Raw genomic sequence first — 24,970 nt, forward strand, 5'->3', positions numbered from 1 at the left:
ACCTCTGCATGCCCAGGGAAGCTGCCTACCCCCTCTGAGCCTCTGTTGCCTTGTCTATAATCCAGACACTTCACGTGCCTAAAAAGGAGGCACTGAGAAAGAGGACATCAGGGATCCTATTAAGTTATGACATCACTGGTATTTAAAAAGGCAACTGAGTCACTAAAAACCCAGATATTCACATAAAGAAAGTAAACACAATGTTCATAACAGCATTATTCACAGTAGCCCAAAAGTGGAAACAACTCAAATGTCCATTAATTGATGAATGGATAAACAAAATGGGGCCTATACAAACAATGAAATATTATTCAGCAATAAAAAGGCATGAAGTATTAAAATATGCTACAGCCTGGATGAACCTTGAAAACGTTATGCTAAGTAAAGGAAGCCAGTCACAAAGGGCCACATATTGCATTACTCCATTTGTATAAAATGTCCAGAATAGGCAAATCAACTGAGATAGAAAGCAGATGAGTGGTTATCTAGGCCAGTGGGTGGGGGTGGAGGTGCTGTGGGAGGAAATGAGGAGTGAGAGACTGTTAACAGGTTTTTTTTCCCTTTCTGGGGATGGAGAAAATATTGTATAATTGACTGTGGTGATGCACAACTCTGTGAATATACTTTTAAAAAAACATTAAATTATGTATTTTAAATAGATGAATTACACGGTAAGCAAATTGTCTCACCAAAACTATTCTTTTTTAAGAAGTAAGTCCTAATAAACTGTACCTAGAAATAAAATAGATAAGGCAGGAAAAGAATCACATAAAGATAAACACTCTGTTGACTTTTCTTGAAAATATGCAAAGAAATATGTATCCATTAAAATGTCATAACAGGCAGAGCTTTGCCAGGTAAAAAAATATATATTACTCAAAAGGGTACCAAATTATTTACAAGAGGGCTTATGAAAAAACTGTTGGGTACTTTCAAAGTGATACTGCCAGTTATTAGGTAAAAGAAAAAAAAATTGGCATAGTTTCAAATGGTTCCACCCTAAGGAATTAAATATTTCACTTTTTCCTTTAACTAATCTATGCCCTCTTCCAAAACATCTAAAACTCAACTGATACTGCCCTCAGGGGCAATAGCATTCAGTATACTGACATAGTTCTATAGCCAACAATTGCAAATCAATGACCTTAAAGCCAACTAGACTGAGGCTAAGGAATGGCTAAGTGAAGGTACAAGGTTTTATTCCAATAGTGAACTACTGTAGTTCTTTTTTTAAAAATGACTATGCACCAACAATGTATAAGTATGTATTTTCTATTCTAAGGCCATTTGGCTAACCCTGGGGCAGGAAATCAAGAGATCCAGAGAAAGAACTCAGACGCTTCCTGGAATACCCATCAACTGTGAGTCCACTGAGACAAACAGCCTTGTATCTCAGTAGATTTGCCTATTCTGGACATTTTATACAAATGGAGTAATAGCAGTAACCGCTTACACACACTGTCAAGTGTGGTTTGGATTATGAAATGTCACTGTCCTGTTAACTGAAAGTCACCTCTTTGATTCTTCAGTTTGGGCTTAACTGTCAGAGCCCCTTGTTCCACTATAGAAAGCAGTCTGGGCATTTTGGAGATCCCCACATCAAAAACTGCACATGCAAACCATGTTAAATTGGAGTACTACTACACTCAGCAGAATACTCAGTTATGGATGAATGTTTGTGTCTCCCCCAAAAACATATGTTGAAATCTAATTCCCAAGTGATGATGTTAGGAGGTGGGGCCTTTGGCAGGTGATTAAGTCACCAGGCAGAGCCCTCAGGAATGGGATTAGTGCCCTTACAAGAGGCCAGAGTTAGCTTGCTCTCTTCTGTCATGTGAGGACACAACAAGAAGCCAGCAGTGTGTAACTTGGAAGAGGGTTCCAACCAGAACCCGACCTTGCTGGTGCCCTGACATCAGACTTCCCAGCCTCCAGAACTGTAAGAAGTAAATTTCTGTGGTTTAAGCCCACCAAGTTATGGGGTATTGTTATGGCAAAGATTAAAACTTGCTTCTCTCTAAGTCTATACAAATAATGCATTATGCTGGAAGTAGTGGGAGGTTCCATTTTGATGTAATGCATAAAAACCGAAATGGCTGGGAGGTAGTCTGCAATCCGGCCTGCTGTCCCTTGGTCTAAGGATGCCCCTGTGGCTTGGTCTTTTTGAGTCACTCCCCCCTCATTAGAGGTGGCCTGTGCTGCACCATCTGCATTCTCATTCACTGGTTTTGGTGATCCACCCAACAGGCAGTCTCTTTAGAGCTCTGGGGTCTTTTGCTTACATCAGCTATCAAAGTGGAGGGGGAAGAAAGTCCTCCATATATGATGTAATTTTACAAGCTAAACACAAACAGGCACACTGCAAACAACAGAAGGAAGGTGGGTAGCTTTGTCTAGGCTAAGCCTATGGCTTCAGATATGATCATTTTAACCATATGCTGTTTTCCGATCTTTTAAAAATATAATTATATCTATACCCACACATAACCTTCAATGTATTAAGAGCACAGGCTCTAGAAACACACTGCCCATGATCAAAGCTCTACCACAATCCAGGTGTGACCTTGAGCAAATTACTTCAGTGTCTCCATCTATCAAATGGGGATTTACAATAGTACCTAGACCTCACAGGGTTGTGAGGACCAAATGAGTTCATTTGTATCAAGCATTCTGGACTGCGTCTGGCACAAATCAGTACTCAATTAACTGCTAACTATACTATTATTGATCTATTTGAATTGATTTCATTCACATTATTTCTTTCTTATATAATTATTTCAGGAAATCAGATGAAGATATGTGGTTGGGGAACAATATGCAAGTTAGTTTGATGTAAACATTATTTTTATGAGGAAAAAACAAAGCCTAGGTGCCCTTTATTATTTTTACCGTAAATACTGCTAGTGGATGTATTTTATCCCATTGATATATGTTTGAGTCAAACACCCTGGCAACTCTGCACCCTCCGCACCCCCAAGTCTTGCCTTTCCCCTTCTTTAGCCCTGAATTTTGCTCACTCATAAAAATCTTTTGTTTTCTTTTACTAAACTGTGTACTTTGCCTGAAGAAATAAATTAGTATACGTGACAAATTCTATAGTAAGAGCCACTCTACCACTTCAAAACTGTTTCCTGAGCTGACAGGTGTAGGGCCATGGAGGAGGCTGCAGCAGATCACAGTCAACAGCAGCTGCCCGGAGAGCTATGCAGATCCCTGCTGCAGGGGACTGACAATGACATCCTCAACTCTAGGAGAGGAGGCCGGAGACAGATGAGCCTATACATTGTTTCATCGAGGGCAAGGAGCCAACAGCTGGGCAGTCTGTCCTTTAACTCCAGCCATTTGTTGGCCGGTCTTACCCTCTCCACTTCTTTGTTTCTAATTCAGGCAAAGTGCCCTTCTGGGCTCCTATTAATGAGACAAAAGGTTAGGTACCCTAAGGCTAGAATGCACTGGGCCCAGGGCTTGGCCCCCATGCTACCATTGATAAGGAAAATATTGAACACAGCTGTCAAGGTCAGCAAACCACTTTTTTCCTCCAGTTGGCAAAGCACTCCCAGCTCTCCCCTCCCCTCCACCAGGCTCCTCTTTTGCCCTGCGCATGCCGAAATGCCACGTATCAAAATAATATAAATTGCTCCCCTTGCTTGTGCTCAGGGCTCAGACCTTGGGAGATTACTCCCCTGAGCCCACCGGTATGAAATAAAACCTCAACAGTCCAAGACCTCCGGGTACCACTTGGTTCTTCCGTCAGTGATCCAGTCCAGCTTTTCCACTATTTTCCGTAACACCATAACAAACACTAAACTCTCAGTGGCTTATAACAGCAAATGTTTATTTCTCATCTGTGCCTCATGTCCATGCCTCATCAACTGTGGTTCTGCTCTGTCTTATCTTCCCTCTAGGAACCAGGCTACTGGAGCAGCCTGTACCCACAACAATGCCCATCTCATGGCAGAGAAGACACAGCAAACCCTGAGCTGCCTCTGAAGGCTGATGGTCAGAAGTGACACATACTGCTTCCTCCCTCATCTCATTGGTGAAAGCAAGTCACATGGCCATTTCTGAGTTCAACAGGGTAGGGATGTGGAATCCTCCCCCAGGAATGGGAAGCAAGTAAGTGTGAACAACTATTATGTGAACAATTATGCTGTCATGGTAACCTTATCTGCCAGCTGTCGGTGGGGCCAGGACCCATGACTGAATCTGAAGCGATCAGAGGTTAAAATGGTGATGAACTACTGGCATTTTGCTTCCTGGGTTATAAAAAGGTATTAAAGTAATAAACCGAAATTCCTACTCTTAGGGTAGGGGGAAGAGGGAAAAGGAATTGAGATATTAGTATCAAAGTAGACTATACAGCAAAAGAAAATTACCAGGGATACAGAGGGCTATAACATAATGAAAAGGTTAGTTCATCATGAAAACATAACAATCCCGAATGTGTATGTACCTAACAAGAGGTAAAGGGATAGACACACAGCAGCTAGAACAGTGTATCCAGAAATAGATCCACACAAATATGACAAATTGATTTTTGACAAAGGTCGAAAGACAAAGGGAGATAGGACGGCCTTTTTAATAAATGGTGTTGGAACAAATGGACATCTGTATGCAAGAAAATGAACTCAATCTGAATCCAAACCTTTTACAAAAGTTAACTCCAAATGGATCACAGATATAAATCTAAAATGTAAACCTATAAAACTTTTATAAGAAAACATAGAAGAAAAATCTTCATGACCTAGAATTAGGCAGAATCATGCATGGTACCAAAAGCATCATCTACAAAAGAAAAATTGATAAACTGGTCTTTATCAAAATTGAAGACTTGCTCTATGATAAAAAAATAAGCTACAGACTAGGAGAAACTATTTGCAAGTCACCTATTCAAAAAGGAAATTGTATCCAGAACATATAAAGAATTCTCAAACTCAACAGTAAGAAAACAATTTAAAAATAGGTAAAAACAGAGGGGCGGAAGATGGCGGCGTGAGTAGAGCAGCGGAAATCTCCTCCCAAAACAACATATATCTATGAAAATATAACAAAGACAACCCTTCCTAGAATAAAGACCAGAGGACACAGGACAACAACCAGACCACATCCGCACCTGAGAGAACCCAGCGCCTCGCGAAGGGGGTAAGATACAAGCCCCGGCCTGGCGGGAGCCGAACGCCCCTCCCCCCAGTTCCCGGCGGGAGAAGAATAGGCAGAGCGGGAGGGAGACGGAGCACAGGGCTGCCGAACACCCAGCCCCAGCCATCCGGGCCAGAGTGCAGGGCCCTCGATACTAGGAAAACAGGGCAGCAAGAACAGTGAGCAGGCACTGGAGAACGGGTGTCGGAGGACATAAGAAAAGCGCGCGACCTTTTTTTTTTTTTTGCTTTTTTGTTTTGGCGAGCGCTTTTTGGAAGTCTTAAAGGGATAGGGACCCCAATACTAGGAAAACAGGGCAGCAAGACCGGTGAGCAGAGGCCTGAGGCTGGCACCGGAGAATAAAGAAAAACGAGCGACCACCTTTTTTTTTTTAATTAAAAAAATTTTTTTTTTTTTTTAATTAAAAAAATTTTTTTTTCTTTTTTTTTTTTGGTGGTCGTTGTTTTGTTTTGGCGGGTGCTTTTTGGAAGTCTTAAAGGGGCAGGGTGGGACACTTAATCCAGAGGTAGGGAATCTGGGGATCTCTGGGCACCCTAACCCCTGGGCTGCAGGGAGCAGGGAGGCCCCTTACGGAGATAAATAGCCTCCCAGCCGCTCCTGCTCCAAGGCGACTCCACCACTTTGGAGTAGCTGCCCGAACCAGGCCACGCCCACAGCAACAGTGGAGATTAACTCCATAGCAGCCAGGCAGGAAGCACAAACCCTGTCTGCGCGCAGCTGCGCAGCACAAGCCACTAGAGGTCGCTGTTCTCCCAGGAGAGGAGGGCCACAAACCAACAAGAAAGGAAGTCCTTCCAGCCGTCACTCGTCCCAGCTCTGCAAACTATTCCTATCACCATGAAAGGGCAAAGCTACAGGCAGACAAAGATCACAGAGACAACACCAGAGAAGGAGACAGACCTAACCAGTCTTCCTGAAAAAGAATTCAAAATAAGAATCATAAACATGCTGACAGAGACGCAGAGAAATATGCAAGAGAAATGGGATGAAGTCCGGAGGGAGATCACAGATGCCAGAAAGGAGATCGCAGAAATGAAACAAACTCTGGAAGGGTTTATAAGCAGAATGGATAGAATGCAAGAGGCCATTGATGGAACTGAAATCAGAGAACAGGAACGCATAGAACCTGACATAGAGAGAGACAAAAGGATCTCCAGGAATGAAACAATATTAAGAGAACTGTGTGACCAATCCAAAAGGAACAATATCCGTATTATAGGGGTCCCAGGAGAAGAAGAGAGAGGAAAAGAGATGGAAAGTATCTTAGAAGAAATAATTGCTGAAAACTTCCCCACACTGGGGGAGGAAGTAATCAAACAGACCACGGAAATACACAGAACCCCCAACAGAAAGGATCCAAGAAGGGCAACACCAAGACACATAATAATTAAAATGGCAAAGATCAAGGACAAGGAAAGAGTGTTAAAGGCAGCTAGAGAGAAAAAGGTCACCTATAAAGGGAAACCCATCAGGCTAACGTCAGATTTCTCAACAGAAACCCTACAGGCCAGAAGAAAATGGCATGATATATTTAATACAATGAAACAGAAGGGCCTTGAACCAAGGATACTGTATCCAGCACGACTATCATTCAAATATGACGGTGGGATTAAACAATTCCCAGACAAACAAAAGCTGAGGGAATTTGCTTTCCACAAACCACCTCTACAGAACATCTTACAGGGACTGCTCTAGATGGGAGCACTCCAAGAAAGAGCACAGCACAAAACACCCAACATATGAAGAATCGAGGAGGAGGAACAAGAAGGGAGAGAAGAAAAGAATCTCCAGACAGTGTATATAACAGCTCAATAAGCGAGCTAAGTTAGGCAGTAAGATACTCAAGAGGCTAACCTTGAACCTTTGGTAACCACAAATTTAAAGCCTGCAATGGCAATAAGTACATATCTTTCAATAGTCACCCTAAATGTTAATGGGTTGAATGCACCAATCAAAAGACACAGAGTAAGAGAATGGATAAAAAAGCAAGACCCATCTATATGCTGCTTACAAGAAACTCACCTCAAACCCAAAGACATGTACAGACTAAAAGTCAAGGGATGGAAAAACATATTTCAGGCAAACAACAGCGAGAAGAAAGCAGGGGTTGCAGTACTAATATCAGACAAAATAGACTTCAAAACAAAGAAAGTAACAAGAGATAAAGAAGGACACTACATAATGATAAAGGGCTCAGTCAAACAAGAGGATATGACCATTCTAAATATATATGCACCCAACACAGGAGCACCAGCATATGTGAAACAAATACTAACAGAACTAAAGGGGGATATAGACTGCAATGCATTCATTCTAGGAGACTTCAACACACCACTCACCCCAAAGGATAGATCCACAGGGCAGAAAATAAGTAAGGACACGGAAGCACTGAAAAACACAGTAGAGCAGATGGACCTAATAGACATCTATAGAACTCTACATCCAAAAGCAGCGGGATATACATTCTTCTCAAGTGCACATGGAACATTCTCCAGAATAGACCACATAATAGGCCACAAAAACAGCCTCAGAAAATTCCAAAAGATTGAAATCCTACCAACCAACTTTTCAGACCACAAAGGCATAAAACTAGAAATAAACTGTACAAAGAAAGCAAAGAGGCTCACAAACACATGGAGGCTTAACAACATGCTCCTAAATAATCAATGGATCAATGACCAAATCAAAATGGAGATCCAGCAATATATGGAAACAAATGACAACAACAACACTAAGCCCCAACTTCTGTGGGACACAGCAAAAGCAGTCTTAAGAGGAAAGTATATAGCAATCCAAGCATATTTAAAAAAGGAAGAGCAATCCCAAATGAATGGTCTAATGTCACAATTATCGAAATTGGAAAAAGAAGAACAGATGAGGCCTAAGGTCAGCAGAAGGAGGGACATAATAAAGATCAGAGAAGAAATAAATAAAATTGAGAAGAATAAAACAATAGCAAAAATCAATGAAACCAAGAGCTGGTTCTTCGAGAAAATAAACAAAATAGATAAGCCTCTAGCCAGACTTATTAAGAAGAAAAGAGAGTCAACACAAATCAACAGTATCAGAAACGAGAAAGGAAAAATCACGACGGACCCCACAGAAATACAAAGAATTATTAGAGAATACTATGAAAACCTATATGCTAACAAGCTGGGAAACCAGGGAGAAATGGACAACTTCCTAGAAAAATACAACCTTCCAACACTGACCAAGGAAGAAACACAAAATCAAAACAAACCAATTACCAGCAACGAAATTGAAGCGGTAATCAAAAAACTACCCAAGAAAAAAACACCCAGGCCAGATGGATTTACCTCGGAATTTTATCAGACATACAGAGAAGATATAATACCCATTCTCCTTAAAGTTTTCCAAAAAATAGAGGAGGAGGGGATACTCCCAAACTCATTCTATGAAGCTAACATCACCCTAATACCAAAACCAGGCAAAGACCCCACCAAAAAAGAAAACTACAGACCAATATCCCTGATGAACGTAGATGCAAAAATACTCAACAAAATATTAGCAAACCGAATTCAAAAATACATCAAAAGGATCATACACCATGACCAAGTGGGACTCATCCCAGGGATGCAAGGATGGTACAACATTCGAAAGTCCATCAACATCATCCACCACATCAACAAAAAGAAAGACAAAAACCACATGATCATCTCCATAGATGCTGAAAAAGCATTTGACAAAGTTCAACATCCATTCATGATAAAAACTCTCAGCAAAATGGGAATAGAGGGCAAGTACCTCAACATAATAAAGGCCATCTATGATAAACCCACAGCCAACATTATATTGAACAGCGAGAAGCTGAAAGCATTTCGTCTGAGATCGGGAACTAGACAGGGATGCCCACTCTCTCCACTGTTATTTAACATAGTACTGGAGGTCCTAGCCACGGCAATCAGACAAAACAAAGAAATACAAGGAATCCAGATTGGTAAAGAAGAAGTTAAACTGTCACTATTTGCAGATGACATGATACTGTACATAAAAAACCCTAAAGACTCCACCCCAAAACTACTAGAACTGATCTCGTAATACAGCAAAGTTGCAGGATACAAAATCAACACACAGAAATCTGTGGCTTTCCTATATACTAACAATGAACCAACAGAAAGAGAAATCAGGAAAACAACTCCATTCACAATTGCATCAAAAAAAATAAAATACCTAGGAATAAACCTAACCAAAGAAGTGAAAGACTTATACTCTGAAAACTACAAGTCACTCTTAAGAGAAATTAAAGGGGACACTAACAGATGGAAACTCATCCCATGCTCGTGGCTAGGAAGAATTAATATCGTCAAAATGGCCATCCTGCCCAAAGCAATATACAGATTTGATGCAATCCCTATGAAACTACCAGCAACATTCTTCAATGAACTGGAACAAATAATTCAAAAATTCATATGGAAACACCAAAGACCCCGAATAGCCAAAGCAATCCTGAGAAAGAAGAAAAAAGTAGGGGGGATCTCACTCCCCAACTTGAAGCTCTACTATAAAGCCATAGTAATCAAGACAATTTGGTACTGGCACAAGAGCAGAGCCACAGACCAATGGAACAGACTAGAGAATCCAGACATTAACCCAGACATATATGGTCAATTAATATTTGATAAAGGAGCCATGGACATACAATGGCGAAATGACAGTCTCTTCAACAGGTGGTGCTGGCAAAACTGGACAGCTACATGTAGGAGAATGAAACTGGACCATTGTCTAACCCCATATACAAAAGTAAACTCAAAATGGATCAAAGACCTGAATGTAAGTCATGAAACCATTAAACTCTTGGAAGAAAACATACGCAAAAACCTCTTAGACATAAACATGAGTGACCTCTTCTTGAACATATCTCCCCGGGCAAGGAAAACAACAGCAAAAATGAGTAAGTGGGACTATATTAAGCTGAAAAGCTTCTGTACAGCAAAAGACACCATCAATAGAACAAAAAGGATCCCTACAGTATGGGAGAATATATTTGAAAATGACACATCCGATAAAGGCTTGACGTCCAGAATATATAAAGAGCTCACACGCCTCAACAAACAAAAAACAAATAACCCAATTAAAAAATAGGCAGAGGAACTGAACAGACAGTTCTCCAAAAAAGAAATACAGATGGCCAACAGACACATGAAAAGATGCTCCACATCGCTAATTATCAGAGAAATGCAAATTAAAACTACAATGAGGTATCACCTCACACCAGTAAGGATGGCTGCCATCCAAAAGACAAACAACAACAAATGTTGGCGAGGCTGTGGAGAAAGGGGAACCCTCCTACACTGCTGGTGGGAATGTAAGTTAGTTCAACCATTGTGGAAAGCAGTATGGAGGTACATCAAAATGCTCAAAACAGCCTTACCATTTGACCCAGGAATTCCACTCCTAGGAATTTACCCTAAGAATGCAGCAATCAAGTTTGAGAAAGACAGATGCACCCCTATGTTTATCGCCGCACTATTTACAATAGCCAAGAATTGGAAGCAACCTAAATGTCCATCGATAGATGAATGGATAAAGAAGATGTGGTACATATACACAATGGAATACTACTCAGCCATAAGAAAAGGGCAAATCCAATCATTTGCAGCAACATGGATGGAGCTGGAGGGTATTATGCAGTGAAACAAGCCAAGCGGAGAAAGAGAAATACCAAATGATTTCACTTATCTGTGGAATATAAGAACAAAGGAAAAACTGAAGGAACAAAACAGCAGCAGAATCACAGAACTCAAGAATGGACTAACAGGTACCAAAGGGAAAGGGACTGGGGAGGATGGGTGGGTAGGGAGGGATAAGGGGGGTGAGAAGTAGGGGGGTATTAAGATTAGCATGCATGGGGGGGTAGGAGAAAAGGGAGGGCTGTACAACACAGAGAAGGCAAGTAGTGATTCTACAACATTTTGCTATGCTGATGGACAGTGACTGTAAAGGGGTTTATAGGGGAGACCTGGTATAGGGGAGAGCCTAGTAAACATAATATTCGTCATGTAAGTGTAGATTAGTGATACCAAAAACAAAACAAAACAAAACAAAACAAAACAAAAAAGGACAGTTCCTGTGTGGTAAGCTCCAATGAGTTCTACACAAGGGTACAAAGGGCATATAAAAGTGTAGGCAAAGGGTCTGTTTGTGTTTATACAGAGGATCAAAGCCTAATTGGGCTACCCCGAAAATGAACTAAGATACGATATGAAAGAGAACTTCCAACATCAGCACTCTCTGGAAGACTCATGCCAGAAGATGATCATCAAAAAACCCCAACAAAGATCGACGCACTGCTACAGCTGTAGATGCACTCATCCCACCAGCTCCTGGACTTGCCATGGGAATGAAGGAGATATCTAAGCTGGCCTGTGCATACAGTAAAACAACAAATTTGGCTGGATCTATACTGTTGGAACTCAACCAAGAATTAGGAGAAGTGCAAATTGTAGCGCTCCAAAATCTTACAACTACAGACTATTTACTGTTAAAAGAACATAAGGGATGTGAACATTCCCCAGGAATGGGTTGTTTTAATTTGTCTGATTTCTCTCAGACTGTTCAAGTTCATTTGGACAATATCCACCATATCATAGATAAGTTTTCACAAATGCCTAAGGTGCCTAACTGGTTTTCTTGGTTTCACTGGAGATGACTGGTAATTACAGATATGCTTTGGTTATGTAACTATACTCCTATTATGTTAATGTGTATGCGCAATTTAAGTAGTAGCTTAAAACCTATACATGCTGAAGTTACTCTACAAGAAGATATATCAAAGAAATAATCAATCTTCCCATGTTTTCTTCCGCCTGCTACTTCTATAGCTTTTCTTCTTCCTTCCTAATTACAACCCTTAAATAGAATTCGTGCCTCATATCAAATTTACCGAGTATCATAATTCTTCCTAGTGGTAAAGATACCTCAAGAGAAATGCTGGGCATAGAAGCTACGGGGCATAAATATGCAAAGAAATAAAAAGCTAACCATTTCAAACAATAAGGCTTCTCTCTCACTTACCAACTTTACATTTCCCTGTATGGCCCTGGAAGATGACTGGTTAGCCAGAGACGGGTAAGATTCCTCAACGGAGGAACAACCTAAGACAGGCACAGTCGCAGGGGGGCCATCAGGTGAGAAATTGGGGATCAACAGAGGTGAGGCTTAGAACCTCACCCCCCCTGTTCTGAGAGAAATCTTCTGCATACGTGGATGTTTTATTGCCCTTGTCTAGCTTGGATTAACACATAGTCTACAGGCACACACCTGATCATCTACATTTGCTCTCTTACAACAGTAAACTATGTTTTCTGCCTTTATCTTGTATCTACCTACCACTCCAGCATTTTATTAAAAATAATAATAGAGAAATGTGGTATCCACATATAAATCAAGTATAAAAACCAAATGAGTATTCATATTTGAACTGACTGTTTATAGTTCATAATGCATGAGCAAAACCGAAAGTTTCTGTGATGACTGCCCTTGTACTGTTCACTATGTAACTTATTCATTATGTAAGAATTTGTTCTCCATGTACGAACTGGTTTGTTATGCCTCAGAAGATTGGAGACTGACGAAAATTAGGCTTGGGGTGGATTAATGATTGTGCATTGAGCATTGACTCCCCTATACAGAATTTTATTGTCGTTAACAACCATTTGATCAATAAATATGAGAGATGCCCTCACAATAAAAAAAAAAAAAAGGACAGACTTCCAATGGTAAAATAAATAAGTAACTGGGATGTAATGTATAGCATAAGGAATATAGTCAAGATATTGTAACAGCTTGGTAGGGTGATAGCTGGAACCTAGAATTATGTATATAAATGTTTTATCACTGTGTTGTACACTTGAAACTAATGTAATGTAATACTGTGCGTCAACTACCCTTCAATAAAAAATAATTATCTAAAAAAAAAAAAAAATCAAACGAATAATCATAAAAAAAAAAATAGGTAAAAACAAACAACCAAACCTTGAAGAGATACTTCACCAAAAAAGATAAATGGGTGACAAATGAACACATAAAGAGGTCAACATCATTAGCTATTAAGAAAATACAAATTGAAACCACTATGAGATACTACTACATGCCTATAAAAAATGGCTAAAAGAAAAAATACTGACAAAATTAAGTGCTAACAGGGATGCAGAACCACTGGAATCTTTATACATTGCTGGTGAGAATGCAAAATGATGCTGTCACTCTAGGAAATGGTTTGGCAGTTTCTAATAAAGTTGAACATATACTTACCCTATGACCTAGCAATCCTGCTTCGGAACAGCAGAATGCTTACGGACTTGGACAAGTTGAAGCAAATTAGAATTCAACAAGAATTTATTTATTGGGCTCACATGTTTAATAAATGTTTGCTGAACTAATTATACTAGCCACCACTCCCACACATTTGAGTTGTTTACTTTACACATACACTCCTACCCCAACAAATCTTTAAACAAATCTCTTCTCTTTCCATACCCCTCCGCTCCCCAACCCCAGCAGCTATCCTGTGACCCAGCCACACTTGCCCCAACACTTAGGGATGAGAAATTTCAACAACACTGACAGCAAGTTTTAATAGCAACCTACCAACAACATGGGAGTGGATACCAAAAGGCCAATACTGTGTTAATGGAAGTAGTTTTCAGAACATGGGAAATGAGTCTCACTGAACTGCCAGCCTGGGAGAGCACAAACGAATGTATTTTGTCACTGACAAACAGCAGGTTTTAAAAGGGACAGTCACTACCTGGAACATACTGAGAGGGTGGTCAGGGCTATGAATAGGCTAAAAGCAACATCTCATGGGAAAGGGGAAAAATATGGTGCTTAGAGGAGACTTAAGGGAGAGCAGGCTAACATCTTCAAAGACCTGAAAGGTTGTCCTCTGAAAGAGGGATTCAATTTTGTCAGTTACTAAACTCAAATCAGACTCAACTCAAAATAACTTCCTACATTTAGAATTTTCCAAATAGAATGGGAAGGGTTGTGGGTGATGCCGGCTCAGGCTCTGGCATTATTTAGGCAGAAGGACCCTGAGGGCCATCCCACAAGGCAGGCATAGTGTATAATGTAGTGGTTAAGGGCATGGACCCTACTCTGTGTAAGACACATCTGGGCTCAAATCTCTGCTCTTCCACTTACTAGCTATGTGACCTTGGGCAAATTACTTAACTTCTCTGGGCCTTGGTTTCCCTTTCTATAAAAAAAAGGAGGGTTCAAAGCAGACTGAGAATGGATGCCCTTGGATCCTTTACTTCATCCCTGCCCTTATAGGAACACTGTTGCCTCTGCCTATCCAGCACCTGTTCCCCCTTTTTTCGGGTAATAACCTATAATTTCTCCTGCTCTGCTTCACTGTGGTTTGGTGGGGCTGACCCATCACTGCCTGCCCCCCAGCCCTGGCTGCGGAGAATAAAGTGTACTCTGTGTCAAACAGGGCCAAGCAATGCAGAGACATACTTGATCATTTGAACTCCTGCATCCAACTATGCTTGAATCAAGCACAACCCCTTGGATCTTTCAGCTATTTGAGCAATAAATTCTCTTTTGTGCTTAGAGGCAGTTTAAGAAACCCTGAAGTGGGTTTCTGTCACACTGAAAGAATCCTGACAAGACTCAGGCAATATGAAGGCAAAATACATATGCTTTATGGAAGCACCAAACGACTTAATTTTACATTTTGCAATTCAGTTTCTAGCTGGTGGGCACAGAGATGAATGTTGTCATCTACATACCAAAAATGGCACACGGTATAAACTCCCTCTTCCCCTACCTCCGTCCTAAAAGAAAACTGGAATAGCTCCATACTGATTTCCCGCCTCTAGTACTGGTTCCTTTCAATCCACGTTCCATAAAGGGAGGTCACAGAAAGACTCAAATCTCAAGATTTCACCGCGCTGCTCAGAATTCTCCAATCCTACAAAATAGAATCTGTCCCTGAGATTACCATCCAAGGCTCATCAAGTGTGGGCCCTTCCTCTCACATCCAGCCTCATCACCTGACAGTCCCTCCTTAGCCCTCCAGAACACCCCGGTTCATGTTTCCTCCGTCCACTCTGCTCTCACACTTCCAGGCCTGTGTGCCAGCAAAGGCCTCCTTCACATGCTCCCTCCTGTGAAGCCTTCCCCAAGCTTCCTTTCCTATGCTTCCTGGGACAGAGGTCAGGGGCCTCCAGCTAACCCCTACCCTTGCGCCTTTTCCCTTCAGACTAAGCCTCACTAAGTGCTTGTCACAGCCTTGTTCAGCGCCAAGGCAGGAAAAGTCCAATTCAATTAGTCAAATGAAATACACAGGAGGCTAGAATAATTGTTGAAAATACATGATTACCCCCCACTGCTTCCATATTAGTAAAGAAAAAAAGAGAAAAACTGAGAAATTCTATTATTTATTTAACCCAAAACTGGCTAAATTCATTTGTTATACTGGAATTTTGTTCTAGCAACTACTGCCTAAAATATTAAAGGAGATGGGGAGGGGCAGTGCCTTGGGCTTCAGATATTTTTTTTTTTTTGAGAGGGCATCTCTCATATTTATTGATCAAATGGTTGTTAACAACAATAAAATTCTGTATAGGGAACTCAATGCACAATCATTAATCAACCCCAACCCTAATTCTCAACAGTCTCCAATCTTCTGAAGCATAACGAACAAGTTCTTACATGGTGAACAAGTTCTTACATAGTGAATAAGTTCTTACATGGTGAACAGTGCAAGGGCAGTCATCACAGAAACTTTCTGTTTTGATCACGCATCAGGAACTATAAACAGGGCTTCAGATATTTTTTAAAATGGGAATTAACAATAGCATTTGTTCTAAAATGATTATGTTTTGTACTTGAGACTGCTGGTTGTGTAACACTGTCTTTTTCCATTAGTTTAAAAAGATAGGTTTTGTATAATTTGACATGTAAACCTCAGACGTTCAGAGAATGTTGAAAACATAAGCTCTAACATGCAGCAGCCTCATGCTTTTTACCTAAGGAGATCAACAGGTAGGCAATTCTCACTTTTAAATGATGTCTTTTTCTAAATTGCTGCTTAACAGATCCTCCCCCGCCCCCAACACTTGAATTTATAAATACTATACAAGCTGCAAGCTGTCCTAGACCTAAGCATTTGCACCATCTCACGTGACTGAATGATGGCTTATAGGGAAATGAACTGGGTTGGGAGCCAAGCATTACAGTCACCCACTTCATTCAAGCTTTGTTCCAGCTGTGCTCCAGATCCTAACACTCATCTTAAAATTTTCAAACCTCACAGAAACTGTTCTCGGCCTGTTAGCTACAATCAAATGGGCTAAAGACTTGACCACTCCCATAGGAGATTTTAATTCTTTGCCTCTCACACCAATTTCTGTAGTAAGATGGGGGATTACTAAGATATCAGTCCTTAGCTTGGTGTTCTGGAAACTTACAGAATACATTCAAGCTCAGTGGAGCTGACAGTATCTTCCCTGCTGACACCTGAAGTTTAACTTATCAAGGGATTAAGGTGCCACACTAATAACCTTTCACCCAAATAGAGCTGTGGGCATCACTATTTGATATTTTTAATTATAAGACTGACTTTTACTCCATTAGGTTTGGTTTCAGAACATGGGGTCATCACGTTACTCTGAATCTGGGCTCTCCAGAGGATCTGTTAAGAATCCATGGATGATGGGCTTTAGGGGGCAGGGGAGTGGAGGTCCGTGAGACCCCTGGAATTTTCCTGTGAGCATTTTTCTCCGGAGAGGATAGGATATTCAGCCTTCATCAAATTCTCAAATGGGTCTGTAACCCAGTTGATTAAAAACCACTTCTCTAAATGTATTTTATGAATATTAATTGGGTTCTGCCTCCACTGAGGCAGATGTGACATTTTATTAGTGAAATTTTAATAGTGAAATAAATTTCACATCTGCCTCATAGTATTTAAAGAAATAGCCTATTAAAGTTTCATTATTTTAACACACAAAGAAGAATGCAACTTTAGTTGGTATTCACAGCAATCTGGAGCATCTAAAGAACATACCTCATTCCTCTGGCCTGTTTCCAACAAGACAGAATGCTTATCACAGGGATGTCAGCTCACCAGAAGGATGACCTTGAAAATGGTCCCCTCAACTCTCTTGGCTGGAGCTCTTTAACTATAAAAGGAGACTACATGATCTGCCTAGATGATCTTTTGATCCCTGCAAAATTTAAAACGATTCTAATCTCTCCCTTGTATGGGTTATTACAGTCTTATGTTTGTAAATGGAGGATTCAAAGACATTTTTGTTGAATTACTCAGATGTTTTTATCTGGCACTAAAATATTTAAAGGCTGTCCTGAAAAGGGCACAGCAAAAGCCTTCCCCCTGGCTGTGCCCAAAAAGAGTTGAAGTAGGAGGTAGCAGAAGGCAGGGTACTGGATTATGTACCAGGAAGGAAAAAATGTTATCCATTCAGCACTTTCTTTCTCAATTCGGCACACAGACCAGACGACCATCTGTCAGCCCTGAAAAGGGCTCAGAGATCCTAAGGGATCTGAGGACCACCTCCTTGAGAATAGCTACACTACTCCAGAGTTGAAGTGTATTTTTCCTGTGCCTGTTTTAAAAATTCTTACAACAAATATAGGTGTCCATGAGCAAGACAGATATTATTTGGGGTGTTTTTAAAGTTCTAATACATAGTAGAATACTGTACTTATTCTGCTATACCTTATTTATTCACCAACTTTTAATTTCGAGGATTATCCAATTTGATACATTTAAGTTTAGGTCATTCATTTTAACTGCTGTGTACTATTCTAATAGGTGGCTAAATCTCTATTTGTCCATTTCCAAACTGATAAACATTTAGATAGTTTCTAATTTTCCCCTTTCAAAAACAATGCTTCAACAAATGTCTTTGTACATGACTCCTTGGGCAATGGGCAAGCACACATTAGTATATGTATCTAGACATGGACCTACTGGGTCATAGGGTGGGTATTCATAGCTTTAATTTCACCAATATCTCCAAATTATTTTCCAAGGTAATTGTACCAAGAAACAGTTTGTAACTTACATGCTAGGGCACCGACTACTAGCTAACCACTAGTTGAATTTCCTCTTCTTCCTAGGCATTTAACTGTACTACATTTCCCATCCTCCCTTGCAGTTAGATGTGACCATGTATCTAAGTTCTAGTCAAAGGAATGTGAATGAAGTGAAGTACACAACTTCCATTCCTTGGCCATAAAACCCTCCCATGAGCAATCTTCTATACTCTTTCCTGATCTGCCAGCTGGATGCTGACATCCAGGGTGACCTCAAGTGCTGAACATTGAAGATGGCAGAGCCACTGGTAGCCCAGGTCTCTGGATGACCACCCTATTTACCTGGACCCATGCTGGACTATTACATGAATGAGAAATAGACTTGTGTTTAGTCAATGTAATTTGTGGCTTTGTTTGTTGTAGCCATTAGCCTACCTTAACTAATACTGTACATCTTCTCATGATTAGTGTATGAGAATTACCCCTCTCTACAATCTTGCTAACACTTAGAATTCTCCTTTAAAATTGTTGCCAATCTCAGTCTCAATTTACTGTTTTGATTTGTTTTATTTTCTCAAATTACTAGTGAAGCTGAGCTAGCATTTCACATGTTTATTAGTTTCCTCGTCTGTAAATCACTTCTTTATATTGTAGAATACAATCATAGAAATAGAATACATAAAATTACTGTAAATGATGACAGGAATCAACTTAATTACAAGGTTATCTGTGAAGTAGGACACTGGGACTTAAAATACCTTTTGGTTACCCTGGCACTTCTTTGCTATTAAGTAATGAAAAGAGAATATTTACAAACCCAAAAGCTAAACATGGTATCACCTGCTATCTAATCAAACTGAAACAAGCTCTCAATTAAGACTGAAACTTGAATCCAATCAGCTGTATAAGTGGTTGGTTCCCTAACTCTCCTAGGATTAAACTTCTGTATTATTCATTGCTGCATAACACATCACCTTAAAACTTACTCTAAAAATTGAGAACTTCAGTTCCAGCACTTTGGGATTTTCTATGGCACTTATATCTGCAAATAAGTATCATCTCTATACCTCTCATTTCTTTTCATGTTTGGTATGTGGGTCACAATTACAATGCTGAATAGGAGTGATAGAGGGGATCCTTGATGTTCCTGACTTTAAAGATAATTGTTTCCAATCTTTCACCAATACATTAGCTATGATGTTGGTAGATTTTTCTTTAGCATTGTCCTTTATAGGGATAATAAAATTCCTTTGAATGCCTAGTTTGCTAAGAGGTGCTTTAAAAAAATTTTATATACTGAATTTCATCAAATGGTTTTCTAGATCTATTGAGATAATCACACCATTTTTCTCTTTGGTTAATGTGGTAAATTATATTGATAGATTTTCTTATAGAAAATTTCCTTGTATTCTTGGGTAAACTCCACTTGACTGTGATGAATTTTCTTACATTGCTGGGTTCATTTTATTAGTATTTTACTTTGTATTTCTGCATCAATATTCATAAGTGAATTTCCTCTATAATATTATTTCCCATTATGTCGTGTTTGACTATGGTATCGCAGAGTACTGGCCACATAAAAAGAATTGGGAGTTATCCCTCTTTACCTTTAATCTGAAACAGCTTATTGAAGATAGGGGTTATCTGTTGATCCCTTGCCCCCTCTCACTCCATTGTACTCACTGGGCAAAACCCCAGCTCTGGTTGAATTAGACTCTGTCTACTCTAGCAGTGCACCTGTACAGCTGCATGTGGCTGGAGAAAAACACACAGCCATACTGACTGAAATCACTCAAAATTAATGGCCCTTAGTGCTGGTCCAACAATTATACTAAAATCCCTTGTCCATCATTCCCTTCTTCCCTTAACAGACTATTTCATACCTTCTTCTCTCTTCAAACCTCTGATAATTCCTCCCTATCTTCACTCTCAGCTGAAGACTGTGCCTCATGTTTCATGTTTCGCTGAGAGAGTAGAAACAATCGAAAAAGAATGTGGTGCCCATCCAATGTATGCACATTTGTTTCTTGTGGTACTCAAATTTTCTATGTCCTGATTATTTCTCTGCATGATCTATTAGTATCTGAGCAAGGGAAGTTAAAAAACTCCCACTATAATTACGGATTTGTTAACATCTCCTACAATTAGGTCAAGTTTTGCTTTATATCTTTTGAAGCTATGTTAGTATTCTCTAGGTTTCAAATTGCTTTATTTTCTTGGTGAATTATGCTTCGATCATCTAATAACAACATTTCTTTATCCCCAATAATATAATTTTTTAAATTTCAAAATCTGTTTGACATTAGTATAATTACACCAATTTCATTTTGGTTAACATTTGCCTAGTATATCTCATTCCACTAAATTTTCAACCTTTCAGTATTCTGTTTTAGGTTTTGTCTCTTATAAACCACATATATCTTTAAAAACATTTTTATAATAACTTCTATTGTCTGGCTAATTTAAGTACTTACATTTTTTGTGATTAATAATGTAGTTGGACTTATTTCTATCTTCCTGTTTAGTCCTTTACGTTTATTTATTTATTTTTTCACTTCCCTCTCTCCCCAAGCACACTTTCCCTTTCTTCTCTTGGAGTAATCAAATTTTGATTCCTTGTTTTAAAAATTATATATTCCATTCATATTACTTTAATGGTAATACTTAAACATAAACTCTTAAAGTATATAGCTCTATCCTCCTCCTTAATGTGCTAACGGCCTTAGAATGCTTTAACCCCAGTCTCCTCCCATTCTTCTGCCATGTTATTATTTTCCAGCATTCAATTATATCTTTTTTAAACTTTCCCCCAAATTAGTCTTTATTATTATTACTCTTTGTTCCATACTCCATGTTTTCATTATTCCATTCTTCTCATTTTAAATTCCATTTCACTAAATACCAATACTTAGTTACTATCCTGTTCTCTTACTTACCTGCTTTTTATACCAAATAATCTACAGTTACAGTGAACACTTTTGACCTTTTTCTTTCTGATCTGCAGTCTCTTCTCACCACTTTGTACTTGACACTTTTATTAATGAGCCTTCAAACACAGCTGATATTGAAAAAAATGTACTAAGTTAGTATTTCTTATCTGGGCCAAAATAAATCTAGAAATTTCCTTTTTTTTTAAGTCAATAAATAATTGAACATACTCCCTAGAGTGTATATTTATACTCTCCACATATACAAAATCAAATCTGTTATAGGTCTTTCCTTACTTGCCTTGAAGATTCACATAATATTTAGTAGCAAGTGTGTTTGGCAAGTGATAAGTGGAAAAAGTTCTCCTCTCACAGATACAGGAAAAGGAATTAGTCAACATGTTAGCCTATGAACAAACTATTGTCTCTAACAGAAGAATGATCACGGGTTTGACATATTTAACACTGAACAATTTCTAACAAGTGAAATCAATTAAAAGAGCAAATCAGAAACGGAGCTCAGAGCTGGTACCAGCTGACATTGCAAAATGCCTCATAAACATCTGCACATACCTACAAGAAATGGGGAGATAGCATTAACTTTAGAAACCATTAGTCCAACTCATTCATTTTTTTTACCATGGTAAAATATGCGTAAGGTAAAATTGCTCATTTATTTTTACAGAGTGGTTAGGTGACCTGCCTAAGACTGCTCAGAAAAGATGAAGAGGCCCCAATGGGTTAGGGATGTACAACTGTGAAGATTAGTTGTTGGGGCAAGATGGGTATGGACGGTGGGAGGGGGTAGGGGGGAGTGGATTGAAATTCTACACATGCAGACTCATGGGATTTCCCAGCAGAATCATACTTGGAGTTTTCTGATTTACCATAGAGCTCGACGATGTAGCCAGGAAGGGAAAAGACGACAAACATGAGGCCTTCTCACCAACTACCCCCAAAATAAATAAAACTAAAGGCTCAAACCTTTTTTTATCATTAAAATGTTGGAGAGGAAAGTCCAACACTGCAGATTTGCTTTAATGAGAAGACAGTTCTTGTGCTCTTGAGGGAAGGCAAGACTGGATCGATAGCTGGGTCATTAGGATGGCTCAGAGCCTGCAAGGAAGTATTTTATCTTAAGGACTTAAGGGTACCCTTCATGTGTCTGGAGCACCGCTTGCTGCAAAAGGAACAAAACTGGGGAGGTCTCTGTGCTTAAGCATCTCCCTGCATCAGTGGGGAGATACAATTACATTCATAGACCAGAAAGCAATTAGTAGCTGTATCAGGGCCTTCAGGAAAGGGACATCATGGGCCAGGGTGGTGAGGTAAGGATGTATGGCCTGTGTCCAAGTCTTAACACCACCCCTAGCTCTATTTATTAACTGCCTACTGGGTGCCAGGCAACATACTGGGCACTAATTTTTCCTTCATGATACCTCAGTGGAGGAAGGTATTATTATCCCCGTTTTACAGATGAGGGCATGGACTCAGAGGTTGAGTAAAGGTTGCATTATGTCTTTGAAGGCAGAGACAGGGATTCAAACCCAAGTATGACTAAGGAACCAAGCTTCATCAGTTTTCTTTACAGCCCATTCCATCACCGTAATGAAGGGAAAGGCCTTTCAACTTGGATTTAAAACTTGTAGGTGTAATAATTATAACATGTTCCAAAGAGGAAGGCAAAATATAACCTCTATTTGCCTGCCTACTCCTTCTTTAGTTCTCAACTCAAATACCATCTCTTCCCGGACTCCTCCCCTATTCCCCAAACTGGGCCAACCTCCCCAAATAAAGACCGCAATCCTTCATGTGCAATTTCAAAAGCCAAAAAGCTCTGAAAATTGTGTTTTCATAAGTTTGCAGCAAGCTCATTTGATGGCAAAAGATGATCTGAACTGATGTGAAACTACTTTAAGCCTCTACTTTTCTTATTCAGTATGAATAGTCACATCCTGATGGAAATAATAATGTGTTTGATTAAGGGGTGCTGCCCACTGCAGTTATTATAAAATATATAATAAATGTGTATTACATTTCTAAATTCCATACATTTTTGACTTGTGAACCACATCTGGTCCCAAGGATTTCAGACAAGAGATGCTGGACCTATACCCTAGGCATAAATCTCTCTGCACTACAGTTATTTATTCTTTGTAAGCCCAGCACCCAACAGAATGCCTTGCATACAATAGGTACACAATAAATATTTCCTGAATGAGGAAATAAGGCTGAGAAATTGGCTAAGAAGGGAATGGTCAGTGGCTTGGGAGTGACCAGGCCTCCCCACTTGCAGGCCAGGCCTCTAACCATGAAATGACATTTCCTTCTCTGACATGGAGGTCCTATAAATAGATGCTGTTGACTGAAGGCAATCAACATAACTGCTGTCTTCACTAAGAATAAAAATAGTCCAGTGGTCTTACATGATGGGCCCACATATAACTTTAGCCCAGTAATACAAAACAGCAGGGATATTCATACCTTAGACCATACTGGGAGCCTCAAGTTCTTCTTGAACTTGAAGGGCAGAAGACTGGCTTTTGGGTCTGACCCTACTACATGAAGTAACCTTTTTTGGCCTGCAATTTTCCCATCTGTAAAATAGCATCCAGAGTAAGCCCTCAGGCCCTTGATGGCGGTTCTGTAACGAGGAAACTCATGGGAAGGCAGCCAGCAGCAGTCGCCCCACACTCCAGAGTGAGGTGCAAACCTTAGAAGCTTCTTCACTCCCGTCTACCGCCCTCGCAGTCCAGAGTTCACCGTCCTCATTCAGTGTGCTCTGTCCGACCTACACACACCTCCTCTCTCTCTCAAAAGAAGCAGAGTCAATGCAGAATGACGCATTTTGTACCCAGGGCACCCAGCGGGTTCCTTCTCCCTTCAATTCCAAACAGTGAACCAAACATTCTGGTAAGAGTAGCCGCACAGCCCTTCAGTCTCCCGACTCATAAAGAGCACGGGGTGGGAATGGTAATCACCGCCCAACAAAGACTCTTAATTGTAAAGTCTCAGGAGACGAGAGACGATTGGGTAGGAGAATGAGTGCAGCGAGACAGCAGCTCAGGGTGGTCCCTCCTTACCTGGTAACACAGGATAGTTTGCTGGACCAGCCGCGCGTATCCGTCCAAGCGGACCCCGGAATTGCTCCTGCTCCTCATCTCCGCGACAGTCCCCGGGGCCGCTGCGCGGATGTGGGACGCCCCGGCTGAGCCCAGTGGTTAGGAGTTCGGAACTTTTAAAAATGATAGAACTAAAGAGTGATTGGAAATCAAGCGGAAGGCGCAGGGGCAGGGACAGGAGCTGGCGCTATGGCGGCTCCGCCTTGAGCAGGCCGTCGCGACCCCATCGCTCGCGGGTCCCCGGCGGCCCCGCGGGAGAAGCCGGGTACCGGGCTCCGGGCGTGGGGCGACGAAATCTTGCCGAGCCTCTTTTGTCTTTGTCCTCCAGGACGTGGTGAGAGGGCTCCGAGGGCGGCCGCGAACCCTAGCCCACCCGCAGCTCCTCCCCACTCCCACTCCCGCTCCCGCTCCGGAACGGAACGGAACGGAATCCTCCGAGTCGGGGCCTGAGGGGGAAGGAAAAGTGAGTGGCCCGCGGGAGCAGCGGAGAACCTGGCTCGGGTGGGAACCAATTTGCCTCTCTGAGCCACTTACCTTCCCACCGGACGCCGACCCCAGCGGAGGCTGGAGAAACAGGCCCTTCCGCCGCGACCGCCTGGACGCCCTGGATCCGCCCCGTGCCCCGCCTCCGGCTCCGCCCCGGGCGCGGAGCGGGACTCGCGCCTGCCCGAGGAGCAAGGTAAGGGGACTGCTCCGCTAGGGGACCAGAGCGCGGCTAACACCGTCTGT

General features: G+C 40.8%; 1 protein-coding gene across 7 annotated transcripts in view; it reads right to left on the minus strand.

Moving 5' to 3' along the window:
- Nucleotides 1–24,970, minus strand: part of PHKA2 (phosphorylase kinase regulatory subunit alpha 2) — a 75,389-nt gene extending 50,419 nt beyond the window's left edge. For 5 of the 7 annotated variants that reach the window (XM_036912862.2, XM_036912864.2, XM_036912863.2 and 2 more), the window contains exons 1-2: nt 24,776–24,967; nt 24,203–24,354 (exon numbers count right to left, since the gene is read on the minus strand). In XM_036912862.2, coding sequence (XP_036768757.1) covers nt 24,203–24,280 — 78 coding nt within the window. In that variant the 5' untranslated portion in view covers nt 24,281–24,354; nt 24,776–24,967. Of the gene's footprint in view, nt 1–21,128; nt 21,251–24,202; nt 24,636–24,775 lie in introns of those variants that run through there. The other 2 variants (XM_057496066.1, XM_036912865.2) reach the window with 2 other exon arrangements.

Source organism: Manis pentadactyla, chromosome X (genome assembly GCF_030020395.1).
Source record: "Manis pentadactyla isolate mManPen7 chromosome X, mManPen7.hap1, whole genome shotgun sequence".
NCBI classification, from domain to species: domain Eukaryota; kingdom Metazoa; phylum Chordata; class Mammalia; order Pholidota; family Manidae; genus Manis; species Manis pentadactyla.